This window comes from Falco rusticolus, chromosome 6 (genome assembly GCF_015220075.1).
Source record: "Falco rusticolus isolate bFalRus1 chromosome 6, bFalRus1.pri, whole genome shotgun sequence".
Taxonomy (NCBI): Eukaryota; Metazoa; Chordata; class Aves; order Falconiformes; family Falconidae; genus Falco; species Falco rusticolus.
The window spans coordinates 28,815,197-28,836,195 of record NC_051192.1 but is presented as its reverse complement, the minus strand read 5'-3'; the positions used below and the strand labels follow the sequence as shown (position 1 = coordinate 28,836,195).

At 44.0% G+C, this 20,999-nt stretch overlaps 1 protein-coding gene across 4 annotated transcripts in view; it reads right to left on the bottom strand.

Moving 5' to 3' along the window:
* DSE (dermatan sulfate epimerase) overlaps window positions 1–18,424 on the bottom strand; it is a 37,206-nt gene extending 18,782 nt beyond the window's left edge. Inside the window, exons 1-3 of one of the 4 annotated variants that reach the window (XM_037392133.1) lie at window positions 18,219–18,424; window positions 17,221–17,290; window positions 3,753–4,221 (exon numbers count right to left, since the gene is read on the bottom strand). In XM_037392133.1, coding sequence (XP_037248030.1) covers window positions 3,753–4,168 — 416 coding nt within the window. In that variant the 5' untranslated portion in view covers window positions 4,169–4,221; window positions 17,221–17,290; window positions 18,219–18,424. Of the gene's footprint in view, window positions 1–3,752; window positions 4,222–17,220; window positions 17,375–17,846; window positions 17,928–18,218 lie in introns of those variants that run through there. The other 3 variants (XM_037392135.1, XM_037392132.1, XM_037392136.1) reach the window with 3 other exon arrangements.
* Window positions 18,425–20,999: the final 2,575 nt, after the last annotated feature.

Genomic DNA, 20,999 nt, shown 5'->3' with positions numbered 1-20,999 from the left:
TACATTTCCCTGCTCTTGTAAGTCTCCAAAACATTGTCTGTTCCCATACTATTTTGGCTGATTGTTATAGTTAGCTATTAGCCACTGCCCCTTTGTTTATTTTAAAATGTAAACCTACTCCAGGATGTAGCAATTACAGATGCTCTGTTATGAGCAGCGTGCGTATCAGCATCAGTTGTTATGGCAAACAGCTTGAGGTCTGCTAGCCTACATGAATGGGAACTCACTTAAGGGTGTACTTTATTATGTGATACAAAATTACTATCGTAATAGATGAGAAAAGACAGAAGTGCTTAATTACATGCCCCTTCCACACATGTATCAATTACCAGTAGATTTTATCATATTTGTATCCTGAGTTATTCAACCATATTTGGACTACTGAGAATTCTCATTAATGTAAAGATGAAATTTAAAATGTTAGTCTCCTTAATCTTCTGGCATTCTGGGACAAATAACTAGTGACATTTAAAAATCTATTTATTTTATCAAACTACTGCACACACTACTAAAATAGACTCCTGTTTTCTGGTAAGGCTTAAATTTTATTTAATATCACCACAAAAATGAGAGGAAACTCATCCAACTTTTTTTTTTTTTAAATTCTAGAGCTATTTTAGAGTCAATGCCATGTCAGAAGTAAAAACAAAACAAACCAAAACCAGAATATACTGTCAAAATAATCAGGCTGCTAACAAGGAATCTTTATGACTGCCAGATTTAACTTTCCAACACACACTGATGAATCTGTCAGTGATAAAAAGACATTTTTTGGGCAGTTTACATCGCAGTTGAAGCACCTACATTATGGAGGAAGTCTAGGGAGAGAAAAGTTCCTTTGATTTGCTTATCTTACTGATATGTCTCTGGACAAGCCCTCTCCACTGATGACATAAGGAGTTTTGGCCCATGAGTATTCTAAAATTCAAGGCTCCAAACCTGGACATCATCAAAACTGCTCCGTCTTTTCACTGATCAGAACATGTGTGCTCTCAGATTATTTAATAAGGATAACATTCGTAACATATATCCAGAATGATATTTTTGCCAAAGTCTGAGGGAAACTAAACATGCCTAAATAGCCTGGAGAAATCTTTTTTGGGTTTTTTTTCTCCAATTCCACTACTAAGCATTGTGTAAGACTGTTCTGGCAATGTCATTACATGCCATAACAACCACAACTCTTCTATTTACCGTGTTTGTTCTCCTAGTCTTATCCTAAGCGGGGAAGTGTGTGCAGTAACATGTTTTCTGGCACATTTTAGTTGAGTTCCTTAGGAAAACCAGATTGATTTAATCTGTCTGTCTACTCCTTCATGTTCTGAACCTGCTGACCTATTTCAGCAAAGCCGGAGTGGTACAAAGCTCAGAGATGTTACGTGGTTTTCCTGAAAACCACTGCTGGACAAGGCAGAGATCTGTATTGCTGCCATCACTGATGGAGCCATAGTGTAAACTCCATGTTGACAGCATTCAGCCATAGGTTCTCAGGGGAAAAACAAAAATGGAAACCGGATCCATGTTTCTGTCACAGCTTTTGAAGAGCTGGCCAGTCGGAGGTTATACAAAGAGGAGCTTACCCCAGCCCTATGGCCTGTGTTTCTGATTTCATCCTCCTGTACTTCCCCTACTAAGCACAGTGCACCCACTTCTTTTGCAAAGCAGAGAACCTTGATTAAACCTTCATTGTTTGCTGAATGACATGTCTACATCAGAAGGGAAAGACAGGAAAAGCATGACTTCACTTTCACCAAGGTAACACAAGAAGCTTGCTTAAGAACAGCAGCAGTTTGGGGAGGTAGATATCATCAAAGCCAAATGGAAATAGGGCATCTGCTCAGTTCTGATCGGTATCTGGTCAGATGGGACAAAGGAGAGTATTACAGCAAGGGACAGAGGAACAACAATTAATCCAGGGCAGGAATCACCAGACAGAAGGAACTGAAATGAGGTTATTGAGACAGCGAGTGAGGCACAGGAAACAGAGACAGACACAAGGAAGTTCCACTACTCAGAGTATTACTTGCCCCTCTTTCTTACTCCACTAAAACAGACGGTGATGTTAACTATGTGTTTACACTACCCAAAGCAGGTTGAGAAAGAGTGTTGGAGCTAGCTGGAGTTAGTTGGAGCAGTCCATAGGTCCTATTTGAGATGGTTACATGTCCTTGGAGTCACCTCTGTACAGCTCTAGCCCTCTGCCAGTGCACCAGGAGAAATACAGACTGCTCCTGGAGGTAAGTAAGACTGAAGCTTTGTATTTCTGCGCTTCAGTGGAAGATTTTGGAAATCACCACCATCCCGTTGTGGCAATACTTCTTCCCAGCTCCCACATGCCCCCTCTTCTGTGACATGCAAGCAACTTAAGCCCAGCATGTCCCTTCTCTCCCACCACTTCTCTTGTTCTGGTTCCTGTATTTCGGTGGCATTCACCACTTTAATACTTGGTATAGGGGAACCCCAACACTGTAATGCCTTTTAAAGCATGCCCATCAGGAGGATACAGATCCCAAGTAATGCTAGCTTAAATCCAGCATACTTCCAATGACAATCTGTGGATAGATGCCATTTATAGGACAATACTAGTTGGTCTTAACCCAGAAAAAGTAAGGAATAGTTGGAGCAATGAATACTGTTTGAACAGCTAATGCTTATTTCTGCACTGACTTGAAACCTGACTCGGGCATCTGCTGAGCTGCTGCGACCACTGAGCTGTAAGACAGCAGCTGTGACAGAGGGGAGCGGTGCCCATTGCAGCTCCAGCTCACTGCTTTGGGAAGAAGCCACTGTCCTGGCAAAGCCCGTGTTTCCATCCTCTGACCTCCTCACAACGGCAGCAACCCTGGACCACAGGCTGCAAGGTACACCAAGTGGCAGCTGCTCCAGGGGGTAGGGGAAATGCGGCTGCCTGAGAAAAAAAGGGCGATAAATTGCTGGTGGATATGAAATAGGAAGATGAGGAGGAGACTGATCCTGGGGTCCCAATTACTAGACTAACTCCTACGGTGAGAACATTAACTTCTGTCCCCATAGACTGTGGCATGGCAAGGACAGAGTGTGGATGACCACTCACATCCAGCTGAAATGAATCCAGGAATCATGAAAATGCCAACTACTCAGGCAGTTCCAGTAAAATAATCAGATGGACAACTATCTTTATCATGTCCTACTATGTCTTAAGGAGAGTCCCAAGAACTGTACAGCCAAGTGGAGCTGCAAGTCTGAACTGAAGCTCAGACACATGTTAGAGCAGACTGCAGAAACTCAAGAGTGTAATTTTTACCTGCACCTAATTATACCTTTTCATAGGTCCCCCTTTTTCTGAATTCTTTCTAAGGAAGAATTACCCAAAAGATATGTATGAGTCCAAGGGGAAAAAAAAAGGAATGATTAAAAAATAACACTTTTAGCACTTCTCAACACAAATCAGATGTGAAACCCTGTCTTCTGATTGAGAGTAGTTTTGAATTACATATTTTTTTTTACTTTACAGAAATTAGGGTGGTACACAAAGGATCATACTCCTTCTTTCAGCATTAATTTGAAACAGGGTAAGTCCAGCGAAGGTGAAAAACTGTGTGTCACTGCTGGTCCAGATGACGATAAACGCACTCAGCAAGTTAGTCACTATTAAAGTGAATATTAAAGCAAATGAAATAATTTAAGTGATTCACTCATTCACTCACTCCTCCAACTGCAAGCAGTTTATACTGTAAGGACAACTTTAAAAAAAAAAAAAGACAAAAATCTACCAACTAGGCTGAGCCGCCATCCTCTCCATGTAATCCTTGGCCATGTTGATGGCCTCGATGTTTTCAGGGAAGAGCACACAGAACATCGCCAGAGCCCCAAGGTTGTTGCCATATATTTCATTCCACCGAGCGCTGAACTCCTTCGGGTCCCAGGGAGGAAGGTACTCCAGGGGATTAGACAGCATCGTTTGTACTGCCTCAGTCAGGCGAGCTGCAATGTGCTGGTGTGTGGTGGCAGCCTGGAGACGCAGAGCCTCCATGTCCCCTTTGGAGAAGTAGAGCATGGGGTAGCTGTCATAGTTGGCATTGACAAAAGGAACCATCACGTCCGGGTCCTCCCTGGCACCGCAGGCAAAGGCGAAGCAAACCGCGTGTATGAAAAACACACTTGGGGCTCCCCGTGTGTGAGTCCTCATCGTGGCATCAGATCTCCAAGTCTCAATGGCAGCCAAACCATCTTTGAAATATCCTATGGCAGATGGACCTGAAAGAGAGAGTTAAAAAATGAATCTCTGAGACACTGTAATTCAGGATGTTCTCTAGGAAATATGATTCCATCTAGACCTAAAGAACCCCACATACTGTCCAGGTGGCTTTCAAATCATTTCTATATGAATACTTTGGACAAAATACCTACTGAGCGATTCATCTGAAAGAAAAAAATCTGTACACTTTGAAGAAAAGCCTCTCCCTCCCACATCTTTCCCTCTAGATACAAGGCAAAGGAACACACTGTTGTATGCAAGATTTCAAATAATTGCAGCAGCGCCTAATATGAAGCAGTGCTGACTGTACTGGCAAGTGGAGGAGGGTGGGAGGGGAGGAAGAAGGGGGAGAGCCAAGGAACTTGTGCTGGCGGCAGCCAAGCCTGCGTGCTGCCTTGGCTGATGTTAGCAGCTGGAGAGGGAAGGACGAGGAATGCTGGAGGTTTGCACTGGGGTCATTTTATACTGCGCTTGAGGCCTCCGGTTCTGACACGTCCTCGTTTTCAGAGGAAGGAAAAAAAAAAAAAAAAAAGAAGTCAGAAAGAAAAAGAGAAAGAGAAAGCAGCAGAGCCTTAGAGAAACAGCTGAAATACCTTGCCTTCAGGGCATTTAGGGTTTTCGCATCATTATTACTATTATTGTTCTAGGGGGCTCTCCATTTTGCCTGTGGAGATTTACTGCCAGCTACCAAGGATGAACACTGAATTAAAGCATATATTTTCCTACATACACAACTTCTCAAAATATGCTCAAATGGCAAACCTATGCAGAGGTTGAATGCAAGTATTTAAACATAGTAAATTACTTCGTAAAAATTACCAAAGATCTAGCCTGAAGTCTCAGATAAAACATGACCAGGATCCCCCTGAGGAAAGCTAGCGAATTCCTAGAATTCTTCCGAGGGGAAAGGTTACAGAAAGCAGACCCAAGGGAGACAGTTTTATGTAAATAACGAACAGTAGTTTTCAATTATTGAAAAGAGAAATAGACAGAAGGAAGGAAAACCTAAAAACAAACATGAAATATTTTTTTCCCATGGAAAACCTGTTTCACAGGGTTCAGTCATTAAACCTGTAAGAAACTGAAGTACAAAGTAACCTTTTATTTCTCCCCACAGCTCCCCACCTATAGATGCCAAAATTTTCTAACAGAAACTTAGGCTGCTAAAACCTTACTTGGAGACCCACATCCTGATTCAACAATGTCATTAATACGTGCATAGACAATGAGCCAACCTCGGTAAGACTGGGTCCTCCATGACTACTGGGTACATAGACTCTCGAGGTACTTGTTTTCAGCTCCTAAACTGAATTTGGGAGCACGCATCTTTGGCCAAGAAGTACATCTTTGCTTATGCATTCCCGCCTAGGGTAAAAATAATATTGCATCCCGTAACCGCCTATATTTATATATTACACTGTGTAGCATAATTGCTTTAACAGAGCATAATGAAAAATGACATTTTCATAGTATTTTAATGCATTTTGCAAGTAACTTTTGTCCTTTTTTGGATGTAAACCTGTCATTACAGGACACATTACGCAGATCACAGGATGGTTTATTTGGTAACACTTTTACTATATCTACATAGTCTCTCACCACATACATACATACAAAGAAACATGCACCGCAGTTTACCCAAACATACTCAAGTCTACTCGTATTCTCATCTATAAATAAGGAAACTATACAACAGTATATTTTGAAAGGAAGCAGGTAAAACTCAGCCAAACCAGCACATTATGTTTCGAAAAACGATGTCATTTTTTTAACTGTTGAAAAGAACTGCTTTTTCATAACTAAAAAAAAAGAAAAAAATAGGTTTTTTTAAAGCCTCTATGACCCTTTAGAACTGGGGGAAGAGGAAAGAATAATAATAAAAAAATATTTTAAAAAAAACCCGCAAATATCTAAAAAAGACCACAAAAAAATGCCTGTAACTTTTTCTGTGATGATTGTACATTGAAAGAAGTTTCCTGGCTTACACAATCAGAAAAAAATCCTGGCTAGCAGTAAGGACTTCATGCATTCTTTTCCTTGGTTTGATTTCTCTAAGTACTTCTGCACATCAACGAGAATTAAGCACACAGACACATTTAGGGATTGTTTTAAGAGCTCCCTAAATTAGGGTCTTTCTGACTAGAGATTAGGGATTATACAGTAAGGTTTCCCAGAACTCCTTCTTTGTAAGCCTGGACACACGTTTCCCAGCGTTTCCTCATTATCAGACACCTCCAGTGTTGTTTAAAATTCATAGTCCATATTTTAAGAATTCAATAGTCCCCTTTTTTTTCTCCCCTTATGTGTGTGTGCATTTAATAGACAAGGTAAACCCTTTTTTTACCTTGTACATGAGAAGCAACCACCATTCCACACAGTTTAGATTAACAGCAGCATAACTGGAAAACCGATCTACGGTATATTCACAGGCAGCACATTCAGAGTCAAGGTCTGGAAGAAAGTCAATAGGCAGTGACAAAAGCAGGACTACAAAGTCATTCTTATTTATTCTTGGTTAAATCATACTGACATCCTTCCTGTGATATGAAGAAAACCCATGGCAGCCACAATTCCGTAAGGCCAGTGAGCCCTATCCCATAACTTTGCAGGGCTCAGGCTGGTGTGACTGGTGGATGGGAGGAGGCAGCTAGAAAGGAGTCCACCTTCCTCTCCATGCAAACCTCTGTGGAGGTACCAGCCACACCTATGTGGAGAGGATCACCCAGATGAGGCCTCAGGGTGGCATGACTATAGCTCAAACTGTGCTACAGAAAGCGAGGAGAGAGACAGGTGTTCCACATTTTCTCATCTGTGATGTCCTTCAAAGTAGGACCAGCAAAAGTAGTAACAGAAACAATCACAAAGCTCCACATGGAATAAACATGTGGATATCCTCACCCAGATAGTAAGGAAATACAAATCGGATGGTTCTGGATACAACCATGACAAACCACCCCTGCAGGGAGTTCAATTGGCAGAACTGCCTTCAACCATGCATATCATCGAGTCCTTCACTGACTAGGACCAGACCTGACCACACGCTTCACTGCCTTACTGACTCATCCGTGCAACTCCGTCGGGCTAACGGGAATGATCACCGCTCCTCTGTTCAGTAGCTCTTTAGAAACTACACTGATGGATAAGATCTATAAAACCACTTCAAAAATTACCAGGTGGTTGCAAAAGAACCAAAGCACCTTCAGTAGAAGAATATGACCCAAACTGGTGACATTTAGGGATTATTTAGAATTCATTAGAATGGCATAAATGTACCTGGGGTGGGGTGGGGAGGTGGGGTGTGGAAACAAGCCAAAACCACTGAAGCAGAACACAAATGTAACTGTATTGAACTCCATACTTTGAGGTTTCTTTAGTTAACTTACTTGCATACTAAAAGCTAAAGAAACACATAGCACTGTTCAAAGACACACATACGAACCTCAATTATCTGCATAGCTTAGGTCAGGGGTCCTCAAGCTTTTTAACCAGGGGGCCGGCGTGCGGATGCAGTGGCAGGCAGTCATCTGCGGCTGCTTGGTTTCCCCCCAACCCCCGGTGGGGGTGTGGGGGTGTGTCTGTAAATACCGGGGGCCAGATTGAGGACCCTGGGGGCCGTATCTGGCCCACAGGCCATAGTTTGAGAATCCCTGGCTTAGGTGAAGCCAGACTTGCACAAACTTGGCCACATAATCTCCAATTTACCAGTTGTGAGTGACCCTGCTACAAGTCTGATATGTGGGGCTCAAAAGAATAGGAGCCTGGGCCTTCTGATTGCTTAAACTGCACACTCAATACTATTTTTTACAGTTAAAAGAATTCCTTACTCTCATATTACACTACATCATTACCAGCCACAACTTCCAAGAAAAACTTTACCAAGCAACTCAACCTTTTCTGAAAATGAGGTGGTTTTATTCAGTTTGGAAACCATGATCTGATAAAGTATGAAAAATTAAAAGGAGTGTGAAGGATGCTTGCCCATGGATGAAAATGCTAATGTGCTTTGAAAAGGTTGTCACTTAGCATTAGACTGAAAGAGCATTTGCCACGATTTCCACTCCATTGCCAGCAGAAACAAACAGTAAAGAACAACAATTACTCTAGAAAAAACACACTAAACCTTAACTATTTCAGTTCTCACCATGTGCATCAATGAGTAGATGTTCAACTGCAGCAAAAAAAAACAGTATCGTAAAACTGATGCCAGTAACTGAACTGGACATTGGTTTATACAAACAAGTTCAAACAAACTTGGTTTGAGACACTATTTAAAAGAGAGGCCCCATTTACTTCTGCCACTGGTGCACAGAAAGGCTGCTCCAGCAGTGAGCGCAGAGTGGGAGAGGGGCAGCAGGACAGGGTGAGGAAAGGACAGCACCATTAGGACCATCAGCTGGCAGCACTATCCTTGAAGCAATCTGACCTTCTTGTGGATCACAAAAAAATAAAACCATGAAGAATCATGGCTTTCTGCAGTATCACTTCTAATAAGCCACTATGCTTTGTGGATGCTTTTTGTTGGGACAACATTTGCATCACTTCTTAAAAAGCAGACATCACAGGTGTCTCTGCCAGCATCACCAACACCAGCCCATGACTCACCTCTGACATGGGTAACTCATCAACATTTACAGCCACGAACAGAAAAAGTGGGTTTTCTGGTGACTAAAACTTCTATGAACCGGAGGCATCACTACACCAGAGATTACTCAGGTTTCTGAATGAAACAGCCTCCCAGAGCCCAGGGCTGGGACATGAACAAGTCAGACCTGCCCATGTGGTCACACCAGGAGTGACTGTCACAGCGCACTGCTCTTGCCTATGCTCGCCGAGGTCATGGGCCCTCCTACACCTCACCACGTAACCATCGAGGAAGCCACGGGCCCTCTTCTACTTCATGGTGTGACCCGCTGAAGTCACCTCACTGTGTACCCTGGGGAAGGCTAACACTCAAACAGGAACAGGAGTCTCCAGCCAGAAGGTGGTGGACGGAATTACACCCTCAGTGAGAGGTGGGTTTCCTACTCGCATGCTGTCTTCTTCTAGATTGCTCAGGAGATGCTGCAGGCAAACTCCTGGCATCTCTACTGTTGACATACTGGCTTTCCTCTGAACGCCCCTGCAAAGCACGTAGCTGCCTTTAGAGAAGCCCTGACACTCAGCTTGGGTATCCCACCTCTATGCCTGTAAGAAAAAAATTAGTATATTTAAACTACTTTAAAACTCAGAATTACCATTTAAAGACTTATCTCCACAGATTCTACAACTTTTTGTCTTCTTTTGGGCAGCTCCGGTTTTCCACAAAGGCTACAGTTCTCATTATTGCTACCCCAATTACCTCCACAAGTGTTTGGGTAAGAACTGTGTTCAAATATTTAATGGAAAAATCTGTTCCACCATACTGACAAAAAGCAAATCTTCAGGTTCAGCCTATAAACTTTTACAATAGACAATGACCAGTGAATCAGCAAGGACTTAACTTTCACAATTTTTCTGCATCACTTCTTGATAAATTATTGAAAGTGAAAGCAACCTTTTCTACTCAATTATTTTTTATTTTTTTTTGCAATTTTTTTTATTTTGCAAACAGATTTAGAAACGGGAGAGCAAAAGTCCTCTAACTGAATCCAATGACATTTAAGTACTAAAAAACATGGGCTAAGTCCACAAAACCAGAAAGGTGGAAGGGTCAGTAGAAACAAACTCCCATACATATTGCCATTTCGTTCCTACTGACTCACAGAAACATACCTGATACAGCAAAATTAGGTAGCAAATGAGTTGGGACCAAGGAATATATACTTATTTTTGTACTGTAACAATCACAATAAAACTACTGACCAAAGTATAATTCCCACACCAGCAAGCAGTACTGCCAAGTCCCTTCAAAGCTGCAGGGCTGGACAACAGTGCAAGGAACTCCCACGTTTCAAAGTAAGAGCAGTCGGGAGTCCTTCCACCCACCTTTTGGTCAGCGAGATAAAACCACGGACCATCTATCTCTCCAACAAAAATGCTGGGAACCTATAAAAATCACTGCTTACAACTTCAAAAATACCTACTATGACCTTAACCACCAGGGGACATTACTTCATTTCTTCCTCTGATTTTTTCACTACGAGAAATATGCTACATCACAATTATATAATGTCAAAGGTATTTAAAAGCTTAAATACTGAAATCCCAAATATAATTCAGAATCAAAAATACAATAAATCAAGTACAGCTCAGGTACCCAGGTGTTAGTATTGCACTTGTTCTGAAGTGATCTGAAACACCCTGAAAGAAGCGTTGTATCAACTTATATGCCTGAATAACAGCTGTGCTATGAAAATTACAAAGGCAACCAGAAACAAGCAGTTCCTATAGGAATTATCAGCATATGACATCATGTCAGCAGTCAAGATTTAAACTTGCATCTGTCCTTTGATCTATGCACAAAATTCAATGGTTCTATTTAGAGCAGTACACAGCAGTGTGAGACCATCATTCTGGGAGAATGGAGGGTTGCATTCATTCACCACCATGCTACAGACAGGACAGCAACTGCAAAGTATTTTTATAAGTTTACAGTAGGATGCATAAAGTATCTGTGATGGAAGTTTCATCTCTTAATTCCTTTCATTTAAAAGCTTATTTGTCTATTTTACTACTGTAGGTATGAATTAATGGGGCATACACACATGCACATTGAATGCACAACCTTCTCTCTGCCTCAAGCTAAAACAAGATTCAAATTGTCTGCATGCCCAAACCATAATCCGGGAATTTGGAATTTTATTCTATTTTATAATGTATCCTACTATATAAATCCTTTCTCAATAATTTTTTGGCTGCGCTAACATTACTATCCCTTACTGGGATCTTTTATTCCACACTTCACTGTACAGAGTGAGTAAGGAAGTAATTTTGTATCCAGAATCCTGAAGTTGATCATTCCCAACCAGTACAGGCATGCCTGTCAAGGCATCTACGTTCAGTGAATAAAAATTCAGTCATTTTTACCATCAAAGGCATAAAACTATAAGCTACCGCAGAAGGATTTCCTGTAGAGCACTGGCATTTTATCCTGAGCTGAAGTATTTTACAAGGCCATTTTGATAATTAAAAATACAGTTATTTTTTGTAGAAATGCTTTCAGAGACACCAACACTCACAGAAGACAGTTTGAGAATTTTTCTAAAGGCCAAAAGGCTACATTAACTATGTTCATCTGCTCCATTAATGTCCCAGAAGTCAATCAAACCACTCATTCATCCACTCTGTTGTTACAGCACGTAGGGCATTTGTTGGTGCCTAGGACTATGATGGTAACACACACAGCAGAAACACAAAGCACCTGTAGCAATTTGGGTGGTGAAACAGTATTCCTTTGGCAGCTGCTTGGAAGTAACGGATCTCCCTTGCCCATGCACACAGACCCATTCAGGGGGTCTGCAAGGCTGTGAGCCCTTCGGTGTGGGGTATCGGAAACCACACTTAGGGTTTCCTCAGACAGCAGCCTACAACCGGGAAGCACAACTGTGCCTCACAAGAGCAAGCGAGCAATGGAAGAGAGGATCCGAGGTAACCGAGACCGTGGACTCTGCATGGATCGAGTGGTACAACCACAGCACACAGGAAGGGCCGGGAAATCTTCAGAGTGAGATCGCAATGCCCAGGATGCACAAATAAAGGACTGGGCCGGGGGCTTGGGGGTGCGAATCATATATGCAAAAGGAAGAAGCCAGATTCATTGCTGTCAAAACAGAATTCCTCCTTGTGTCTAATCCAGCACACTCAGTGCTGCATGCCGTGCAGCTGCTGCCCTCACTGCGCAGGAGGTTGATTACAGCACCAGAAATGTCTTGATTGTGAGACCAGTGTTTCTATTTCTGACTTTAATTTCTATCCTCTTTTCCAACTAACACTTCTTTGTTAGCCTTGACCTTTACTCTTCCAGATACTTCTAAATGTTTTAAGTCCCCTGGCTTGTTGTTCTCCTCTACTGTGTATATTTAACAGTTTTAATCTTTCCTGCTTATTGTTTTAATTGTCCTTCATTCAGCTGCCTCCACGACGCTGGAAACAGATGAAGTGTTTCCGTTGGAGTTTTACAAAACCAGTTCTCACTCTCTGTACATCTATCTACAGACTTCAGTAGTTGAAGACACCAAATAAATATTTGTATTTGTAAAGCATTTCCACAGGACGTCATATTTATAGACAGGAATTCTAAAATGCATCACATCCTTCAGTTGCTATGGGATCAAAACTCATTTTATCTAAGTTTCCATATCCTGTTTATGAATTGGTCTTACATACAAAACTATTAAATTTGTATTCATTATTGTGCTGGTTTTGGCAGGGGTAGAGTTAATTTTCTTCTTGGTAGCTAGTATGGGGCTTGTTTTGGACTTGTGCTGGAAACAATGTTGATAATTCAGGGATGTTTTAGCTATTGCCCAGCAGTGCTTGCACAGGGCCAAGGCCTTTTCTGCTCCTCATCCCACCCCACCAGCTAGAGGGCTGGGTGGGCACAAGAAGTTGGGAGGGGACACAGCTGGGACAGCTGACCACACTGACCAAATTCCATACCATATGATGTCATGCTCAGCAATAAAAGCTGGGGGAGGAAGGAGGAAGAGGGAGGGGGGAACATTTAGAGCGATGGCGTTTGTCTTCCCAAGTAACCGTGATGCGTGATGGAGCCCTGCTTTCCTGGGAGTGGCTGAACACCTGCCTGCCCATGGGGAGTGGTGAATGGATGCCTTGTTTTTGTTTTGCTTGCTTGCGTGCGTGGCTTTTGCTTTAGCTATTAAACTGCCTTTATTTCAGCCCATGAGTTTTCTCACTTACTTTTCCAATTCTCTCCCCTGTCCCACCAAGGGGAGTGAGTGAGCAGCTGCGTTGGGCTTCATTTGGTTGGGGTTAAACCACAACAATTATTCATTTTAGTATTGTGACAGCATATAGGAGCATCAGCAAAGTCCAAAGGCACCTATGCTAGTCAATTTACGAACCTACAAAGACTGCAATCTAAGCAATTTAAATCAACACTTGCTTTTATATAATCTACACATAATCTTACAATGTGTGTACACAGACCCCAAACGTGTATTCACACAGAAGAACTACTCTTCCTTTTGCTACAGGATAAATGTGTCTGTGTTTGTAGGCCTAAACTGCACCACCCTACCTGGTAGGTACATCTCTCTGCAGATCAATATGCTGTTCATTATTATTGGTACAATTCTGTTGTTACCTCTGTTGCTTTCATCTGTTATCATCATCTGTGGTTTCTATACACATCTAGATATAGCATACAGTTCCTTTTTCTCTCCTGATAGATATAATATATATACACACCCAGGTGCAGCTTATATTTTCAAGGTAAAAACTTGAGAGACAATGAAACGTATTGTCCTGTAGCTCCTTCGGGGTTATTAATGCCCCCACTGCTGCCCAGAATACCCCTGATAAGAAGAGACAAATTTTCATGGACAGAGCCTCCAGCTGCAGATGAAGTTATTGGCTATATTACTCCTGCAAAATTCAGCTACTCAGAGTTGGCATGAGCAATTCGTGTATGTGTCAACACAACCACAAAATTACAGGTTAATTCTGAAATTTAGAATTGTATCATGTTATTCCTGACCTTTGGGTTTGTGCAGGCATAGCTCTTGCAGCAGAACTGAAACCTGACAGACTGCTTTGGCAAAAAAGTGTGATGCACCACAGTTGCAAGGATCTGATTAAAATGCTTTAAAATGATGTGACATCCACAGAAATACTTTCAAACACTTTTGAAAATACTGTAACAACTCTAGGCAGCCATTTGATTAGAAGACTTAAGAGGGTTACCAGGCTTCTAGAAACCATTCAGTATTTATAACATTACTGATAAAAATAAATAAATAAAAAAACCAACACACCCCAAAATGAACATAAACCAGGACAACTTGTGGTGAAAGAACTCTTATGTTAGAATTATATTTATCTGGTACTGAGATACAACACCTGCTTGAGTCAAGTGACCAGGGTCCCTACAACCCATTGCCTGATGTAAACAACGCTATCGCCAATTCCTGCTCTATACTATGTGAGTCTAAGCAAGGGGAAAGACAGAAAGACCAGACAAAGGTAATTCCAGACTGGGTACATAATGGCCGCATTGTGCCTGGGCTTTCACACCTAACTATGTCCCAAGAGCAGGTGACAGCCAGCACCTGATGTGAGAAACTACCTCCAGCTTTCTGTCTGACCTTCGTGTCATTCCCAAAATGACCAGACCCCTCTGGTCAGCAGTCTGTTACCAACGCTACGCTCCTGCTAAACTCCTACTGACAAAGCATTCATAAGAAAGGTCCCAGGTGACATCAGCTTTTTTTCTAGCAGGCTTTAATCCCCTCCTCTGCTCTGTTCCCATCCTGAGCAGATAACTGAGTCCCGCCAAAGCGCAGCACACAAGGCTTTGGGGTTTTTGCTAATGCAGCTTTGTCACACCCTCACCATATCCCAGCTGGGCTTAGCAGGGCTAACAGACATTGGTACAAAGCTTACCCATCTAAACAGAAAAGTAGCTCAAAGGAAGGACTTTCCACCATATATTGAGTCTATTTATAATAGATAATTGGCTACAGTCACTGGTACCATGGTTTAACAGCTTTAGGGGACTACGCTACTGTAACTAAGCTCTTTTATCTATTCCAGCTGAATGGATGCAGAAAAGAAGGTGTAAACAGCCAGGACAAACTTGCTGCCGAGATATCATACTTACCAATTAAATATAACCTGCTAAGCAAAAGTCATATTTTCATTCACCCAACAAACACTCGGATTACCAAGTTTAAGCCATGAAACAACGGTTACAGAAAGTTGCTTAATTATTTTTTCAATCCTTTCAGAAAAAAACCCAAAAAACCCCAACCCCAAACCCAGGGAAAACAGGCTTTATTTCTTGCAAAATGTCCAGGAACAATAGCAGTAGTAACTAAATTTCTTTCTGCTCATTGCTAGACTACGTTGTGGGTGCCAGATGTGCAAGTCTTCACACACAAGCCTAAGAATGTGACTCAGTTTTAGCTAAACGCAATCACTTTTGAGAAGGGACACTTCAGTTTTAGAGATTGTTTACAGCCTCATTTAACATTAGGTATCACTGCTCAGACTGCTGAGTACTGATGGATGCGACCATTTCTCCACCAGCATATATACTATGTTCAGTCACAACCCAAGAGCTGCCTGATGATGGGAATGACTTTCTACCACCACTGATCTAGGCTTTATTTGCATTCAGTTTTGAAAAAAACTTATGTGCTTGTGGTCACTGGACTTGAGGAAAAGAAATGGTACTCACAGACCTTATGAACACAGTGTTTCTAAAGGCATGAGCCTTTATAAAGTACCAAAGTTCACATGTCACTCTAAAACTTTCAGCTACTTTCAGCACTTTCAGCTACTCCTTTTTACTTGTAACTGTATGCAACCTATGGAAATCACATCTAAAATTTTGCCAGGTAATTAAACATATTTTCCTCTCCATTGTGGTGGTGACTTTTACGAAATATCTAGTTAAATAATATACACTGTAGTAAAGACCGAAGTTGCTTAGGCAACCAAAATCTATCAACTTGTTTTGTTCAATTTCTGTTCAGACCATTTGTTCAGCTCTTGCCTTTCTTCCTTTGCAACCCATATATTCTATGACTGAAGAATAGGTTTTAGAGGATGTTGTGTACAAATATGCAGTGGAAAAACAGCACCACATGTCTTGTGAGGTCAGTCTCCACAGTAAAGGACACAGGTATGTTTATAAACTATGCTCATCTCTTTCTTTTGCATTAAGTAACGGCCAGTTCTTTCCATGGCAATTCAAAATTATGTGGAGTATCACAATGCTTCAAACAAAACAACAAAAAGGAAGCTCTTATTTCGAATAAGAAAAGAAAATTACATTTTCTTAAAGTACAAATAGTTCAGTCTCAGTAAAACACGCTGTGATTAGTATATTCTAGTTTCGCATCCTAGCGGAGTTTACAGACAGCCAAGAGAACCCCAACCCAGAACTGCTACTTCGGAGATTTCAAGTAAAAACTTTGCTAATTTAGGTCACTGAAGAAACACACATAAGCAATGACACACAATAAAAGAACTCATAGTTGAAAAAATATTTAGCGCTTCTGTAGAAAAATGCACCCAAGGATCTCCAAGTAGTTACGAAACAAATTAATTAAACTTCTCAACACCCCTGTGAAGCAAGCAAGCACATTTATCTGTTTTATGGGGAAGGAAACAGAGCCATGGAGAGGTGGAGTGACTTGCCCAAGGCTACCCAACAAGAGTCTTTCAGAGTAATAAACAGCATCAGAATTATTGATTCCCACTGCTGCCCTTCAGCTAAATTGTTCCTTTTTTGAAATATTGCAATGAGTTATAATAATTGTTGGCATGATAAACATAATGTGGCAATATTTAGCCGAGGTTTGCTTTGTCTTTGTTCAGACCGTATTAAAAGTCCAGTGTTGTTTAAACTGCAATTGATCTTCTTAGGGCAACCAAAAATCTCCACCTAGTTGAGCAATATTTCCTGTATTTCATTCACAATTTTATCTATTTCTTACATTGCCATTGCTTACATCCGAAGAAGCCACTCCAGCTTGAAAAGTGCTGGAAGTACATCACAGCTTTACACGGTTTCAAGAGGAATGGACAGAAAAGCAGAGAGAGCGGCTACTTTCATTCATACCAACGTGAATGTTAGGAACTGGCATTGGATGCCACCAAGTGCCGATGCACCGATTCCATGCCATAATGGCTAAAGGAGCTGCAGCTTGCCGTCCTGAGAGCTGAGGAGAGCGGACTGCCTGCGTCAACAGCTGTGGTCCCAGGTCACTTAACGACTTTTCCAACAACAAAAAAGCGGCTGGAAGTCGCATCGGGCAGATGGCTCTTTTCCTGCCTCTCAGCTTCCCTAGGTGCAAGACGAGGATGCTACCGCTTACCTTTCACACACGCATGCTTGGGAGGCTTCACCGGGCAGCAAGCGGCTGGGAGGCTCCTGCGGCGATGGTGCTACGGGAGAGCAGGGAGCTGTTAGCCTGGGCGCAGCCCGCACAGAGCCAGCTGCGTCCCCCGCGCGCACCGCACCGCACCGCGCCGCCGGCGGGGCCCATCCTGCGGGCGGCCCAGCACCCCCGGCGGGGTGCCCTGAACGCACCCCCCACCGCGCCGCCCCGCACCGCCGCGGACAGCCCGGAAAATCCCGTGCCCGGGGGCCGCTGCCCGCGGGACGCCCCCGGCCCCCGCCCCGGGTCGAGCTGGGGGCCCTGCCGCGGGGCGCCCGCCGACGCCCGGTGCCCCCGCTAACGCCGCCGGCAGCGCCCACCGCGGGCCCCGCGCCACGGGGACGGGGGCGCTGGGTCCGACCTCCCCCGCCCCGAATCGGCCGGCAACCGATGCCCCAGCCTGGCGCGGGCGCAGGGGCGCTCCCGGGGCCCGCCCCGCCGCCGGGCCCGCCGCGGGCAGGAGGGGCGGGGGCGGCCGCCCGGCGGAGCGGAGCGAAGCCGAGGGTCGGGACGGCGCGGCGGGGCGCGGAGGGCAGCGCTGCCCGCGCCGCACGGGCACTCACCGCCGGCGGCCCCTGCCCGGCGCGGCCCCGCCGCTCGCAGCCGGAAAGTTTCTCCGCGGCAGCCGCGGGGGACGGCGCGGGGGGGGGCGCTTTTCAACTCAGGAAGAAAGTGACTCCCCCCCGCTCCACCTCCCGCCTCCCCGCCCTCCGCCCTCCCTCCTTACCTCTCCCGGCCCTCCGCCCCGGCCCGCCGGCCCCTCACGCCATGGCGGCCGCGGGCGCGCTCGGGCCGCCGCGGGGACCGCAGCGCCGGGCGGGGGCGGCGGGGGAGCCCGCCCGGCCCTCACGGCCCCGCCGACGCGGCTGGCGGCCGGCACCGGGGCTGCGCAGCCCCCGGGCGCTGGTTTCGCTTTGCGTGCGCTCGGCTCTTACTCGGTGCCGGCGGCCGCACGGATTTTCCTCCCGGCCCGCTCCTCCCCGTCTCGTACTGCGCAGAAATACCCGAATTCCCCTTCTGGCGGGGGAACCCGTGTCTCCGCGGGGAGCGGGCTGGCCCCGCACCGCGGTGTCGGCAGGTCGGGGTTCTGCACCCAGACGGAGGGCAGCGGCACCGCGGCTCGGGCAAGGGGGGCGGCGGAGGCGGGAGCCGCCAGGGTGACCCGCTCACCCGCAGCATCCACCTCCCGCGCTGCCACCGTGCTGTACGAGAGCAAAGGGCCCCGTCCCAAAGGTCCCTCCAGCCAGCAAAGAGGCAAGAAGCCAATTCCTCAATCTGCCCCTTTCGGTGCGGGGTGACTTACATCAACGTTTCCCGTGTAGAACAAAAACCTGCAACACCGTCACCATTCGAGGGCAGCCTCACAGACGTGTTTTGCAGCCGCACTACTGAAGATACTTAGGAAAGTAATATAAAAATATAAGATGAAATAAACGGTCCTTTGGAACAGTTCTCTTTGCTTTCTCAGCCACTAGAACAAAGAGAAAGTACGAAGTGAAGAATTCCAAATGTTTGTTGGGTTCTGAAAGCTAAGCGTGTTTTATCATCTTCTGACTACTCAACTGAAATGAAAAGAAAAATGCGTGTGACAGACCAAGATGGTGTCCTACCTGAAGTTTGCCTTTCACAAACCTTATTCTTCATTTTAATAATGTGTTTGCTGATGTTACTGAATCGGTCAGTGGGCTCGAAGTGCTCAGTTCCTCAGCTTTCCAATGTAAAAGCTGTTTTCTGAGGATGGTTTTATACAGGCTTTTCGTGGTTTTCAGTGTGATTTCTTGCTGTTCTATCGAGGTTAATAAACTAGTGAAAACTAGAAGCTATACATTTCCCTTCACCCCTTCACTCCTGTTGTATTTCCCAGCGATACCTATTGACAGCGTGATGAATAGGGATCCGCAAGCTGTTACTGCAAACTCCGAGAGCAATGCCAGAGCCTGGAATGAAGGCTTGCTTTTTTTACCAGTAATGACATGCCTAAAAGCAGTAAGTGCTTCAGTTTCAGTCATGCAAACACTAAATTAATCATTAGAAGATACGTTTCTAAACACCTATTTGAACGGTATTGTGCTATACTGCATTGATAGTAGAGTTGGAAAATATCAATGTTGTGACATGAATGAGCATGAGAAGAGCTACAGAGTCCCTCAGTCAGGCCTGATGTGGCTAACAGGACAATTCTGCTGGAATTTATAAAATCATTGGGATGCCTAAAGCGGTGAGAAGGGAGGTATCTAAGTACTGGTCACGTATCTGCATCATGGTATTTAAATACATTAAGTATCTGACCTCAAGTTAAATGGAATTAGCCCTTACAATTGTGAACAGAATGGTCACCTGCCCAAAAAGCTTTTGAAATCCTGACCTTAGTCTGTGGTTGTATCTATCTATATCGTAGAGAAACTGTGCTGTGCTGCCTTACCCTGGCCTGGGCAAAGCACACTGTGGCTCCCCTACACCCTGGGCGCTTGGGTTTCTGTCTCATAGAGGATAAGCTTGGATGTGCTTGGATCTTGCTCTGCTGTGCAGCTGGACTATGGTGGAGGTACATACACGGAGTGGAGAGCCACAGATCCTCTCTGCCTTATGTCCTCTTGTGTAACATGGGGCTTGCTTTACTTCCCAATAACTCACAGGGTGCTTGTCAGGCTAAAGAAATAAAGAAAATTCATAGGATGATTTAGGGATATCGAAGAGAGGCAAGATCTGTCCATTCTAGATTAATTTCAGCGTTGCCACTGACAATTTTGAAATGAGAATGACCCTAGGTTTAGCAAGCACCATGTATATGGAAAGACTGAAAAAATTAGCCTGAGGATGAGATTGGAGGAAGATGTGATAACAACCTTCAACTAAATAAAAACTGCTCAAAAGGAGATAATAAGATCTTAGCCACATCCTCTGAGAATAGCATGTAAGTTGCAGTAAGAGAAATGTAGGCTAAATAAGAAAAAAAAAGTAATCTATAAGGGTAAACAAAACAGGAATGAACGGCACTTCTGTCCCTGGAGGCTTTTAAAGTACAAGTTGGACATATATTTGACAAGAACAATTCAGGTCTAGAAAGTCTGATGGATCTTGCCTTAAAGCAAGGGGCGGTCCAGATGACCTGTCAAAGTCCTTTGCAGTCCTGTTTTGTGTGATTTTGTTCAAACTGCTGCTTGCACAGGCAAGATTATGGCTCCTCTTTGATCTTCCTGTGCCCTTCACCTCTTTAGCAATGGGTATAACCTCCCTTGCTAAGGCTGAGCTTCTCTCGGTGGTTTGCTAGCCTTGCTGCATGCCAGTGAATTTGTTGCTGCTGACAGCAAGAAGAAAACACTTAAACAATAGAACAGTGTCACTCTGGAGCAGAAATTATGGGTCAGATCCGTCTAATCTCTGAATGTGTCATGAACTTTTGTTCCATACTTGACTGATAAGTACCTCTGATCTAGTCATGTTAGACTCTCTTTATGACTGCAGAGAAAAATAAATACTTTTGGGACAGAATTATTCTGACTTGCTTTATATGTCTTCTTTAAGATGTGGCAAATCCTGTCCCCAAGCTACCTATTCTGAGCACCAATCATAAAGTTGGTTTAAATGACTGACTCAGTAGCATACCATTATACAATTTCCACTCCCTTGGTGCTTCTGTCCCTGAAATCTCTCACTCCCTCTCTGCTCCCAAGTATCAGAATGCTAGATTTGTTCTCTCCTCTTTTTTATTGGAA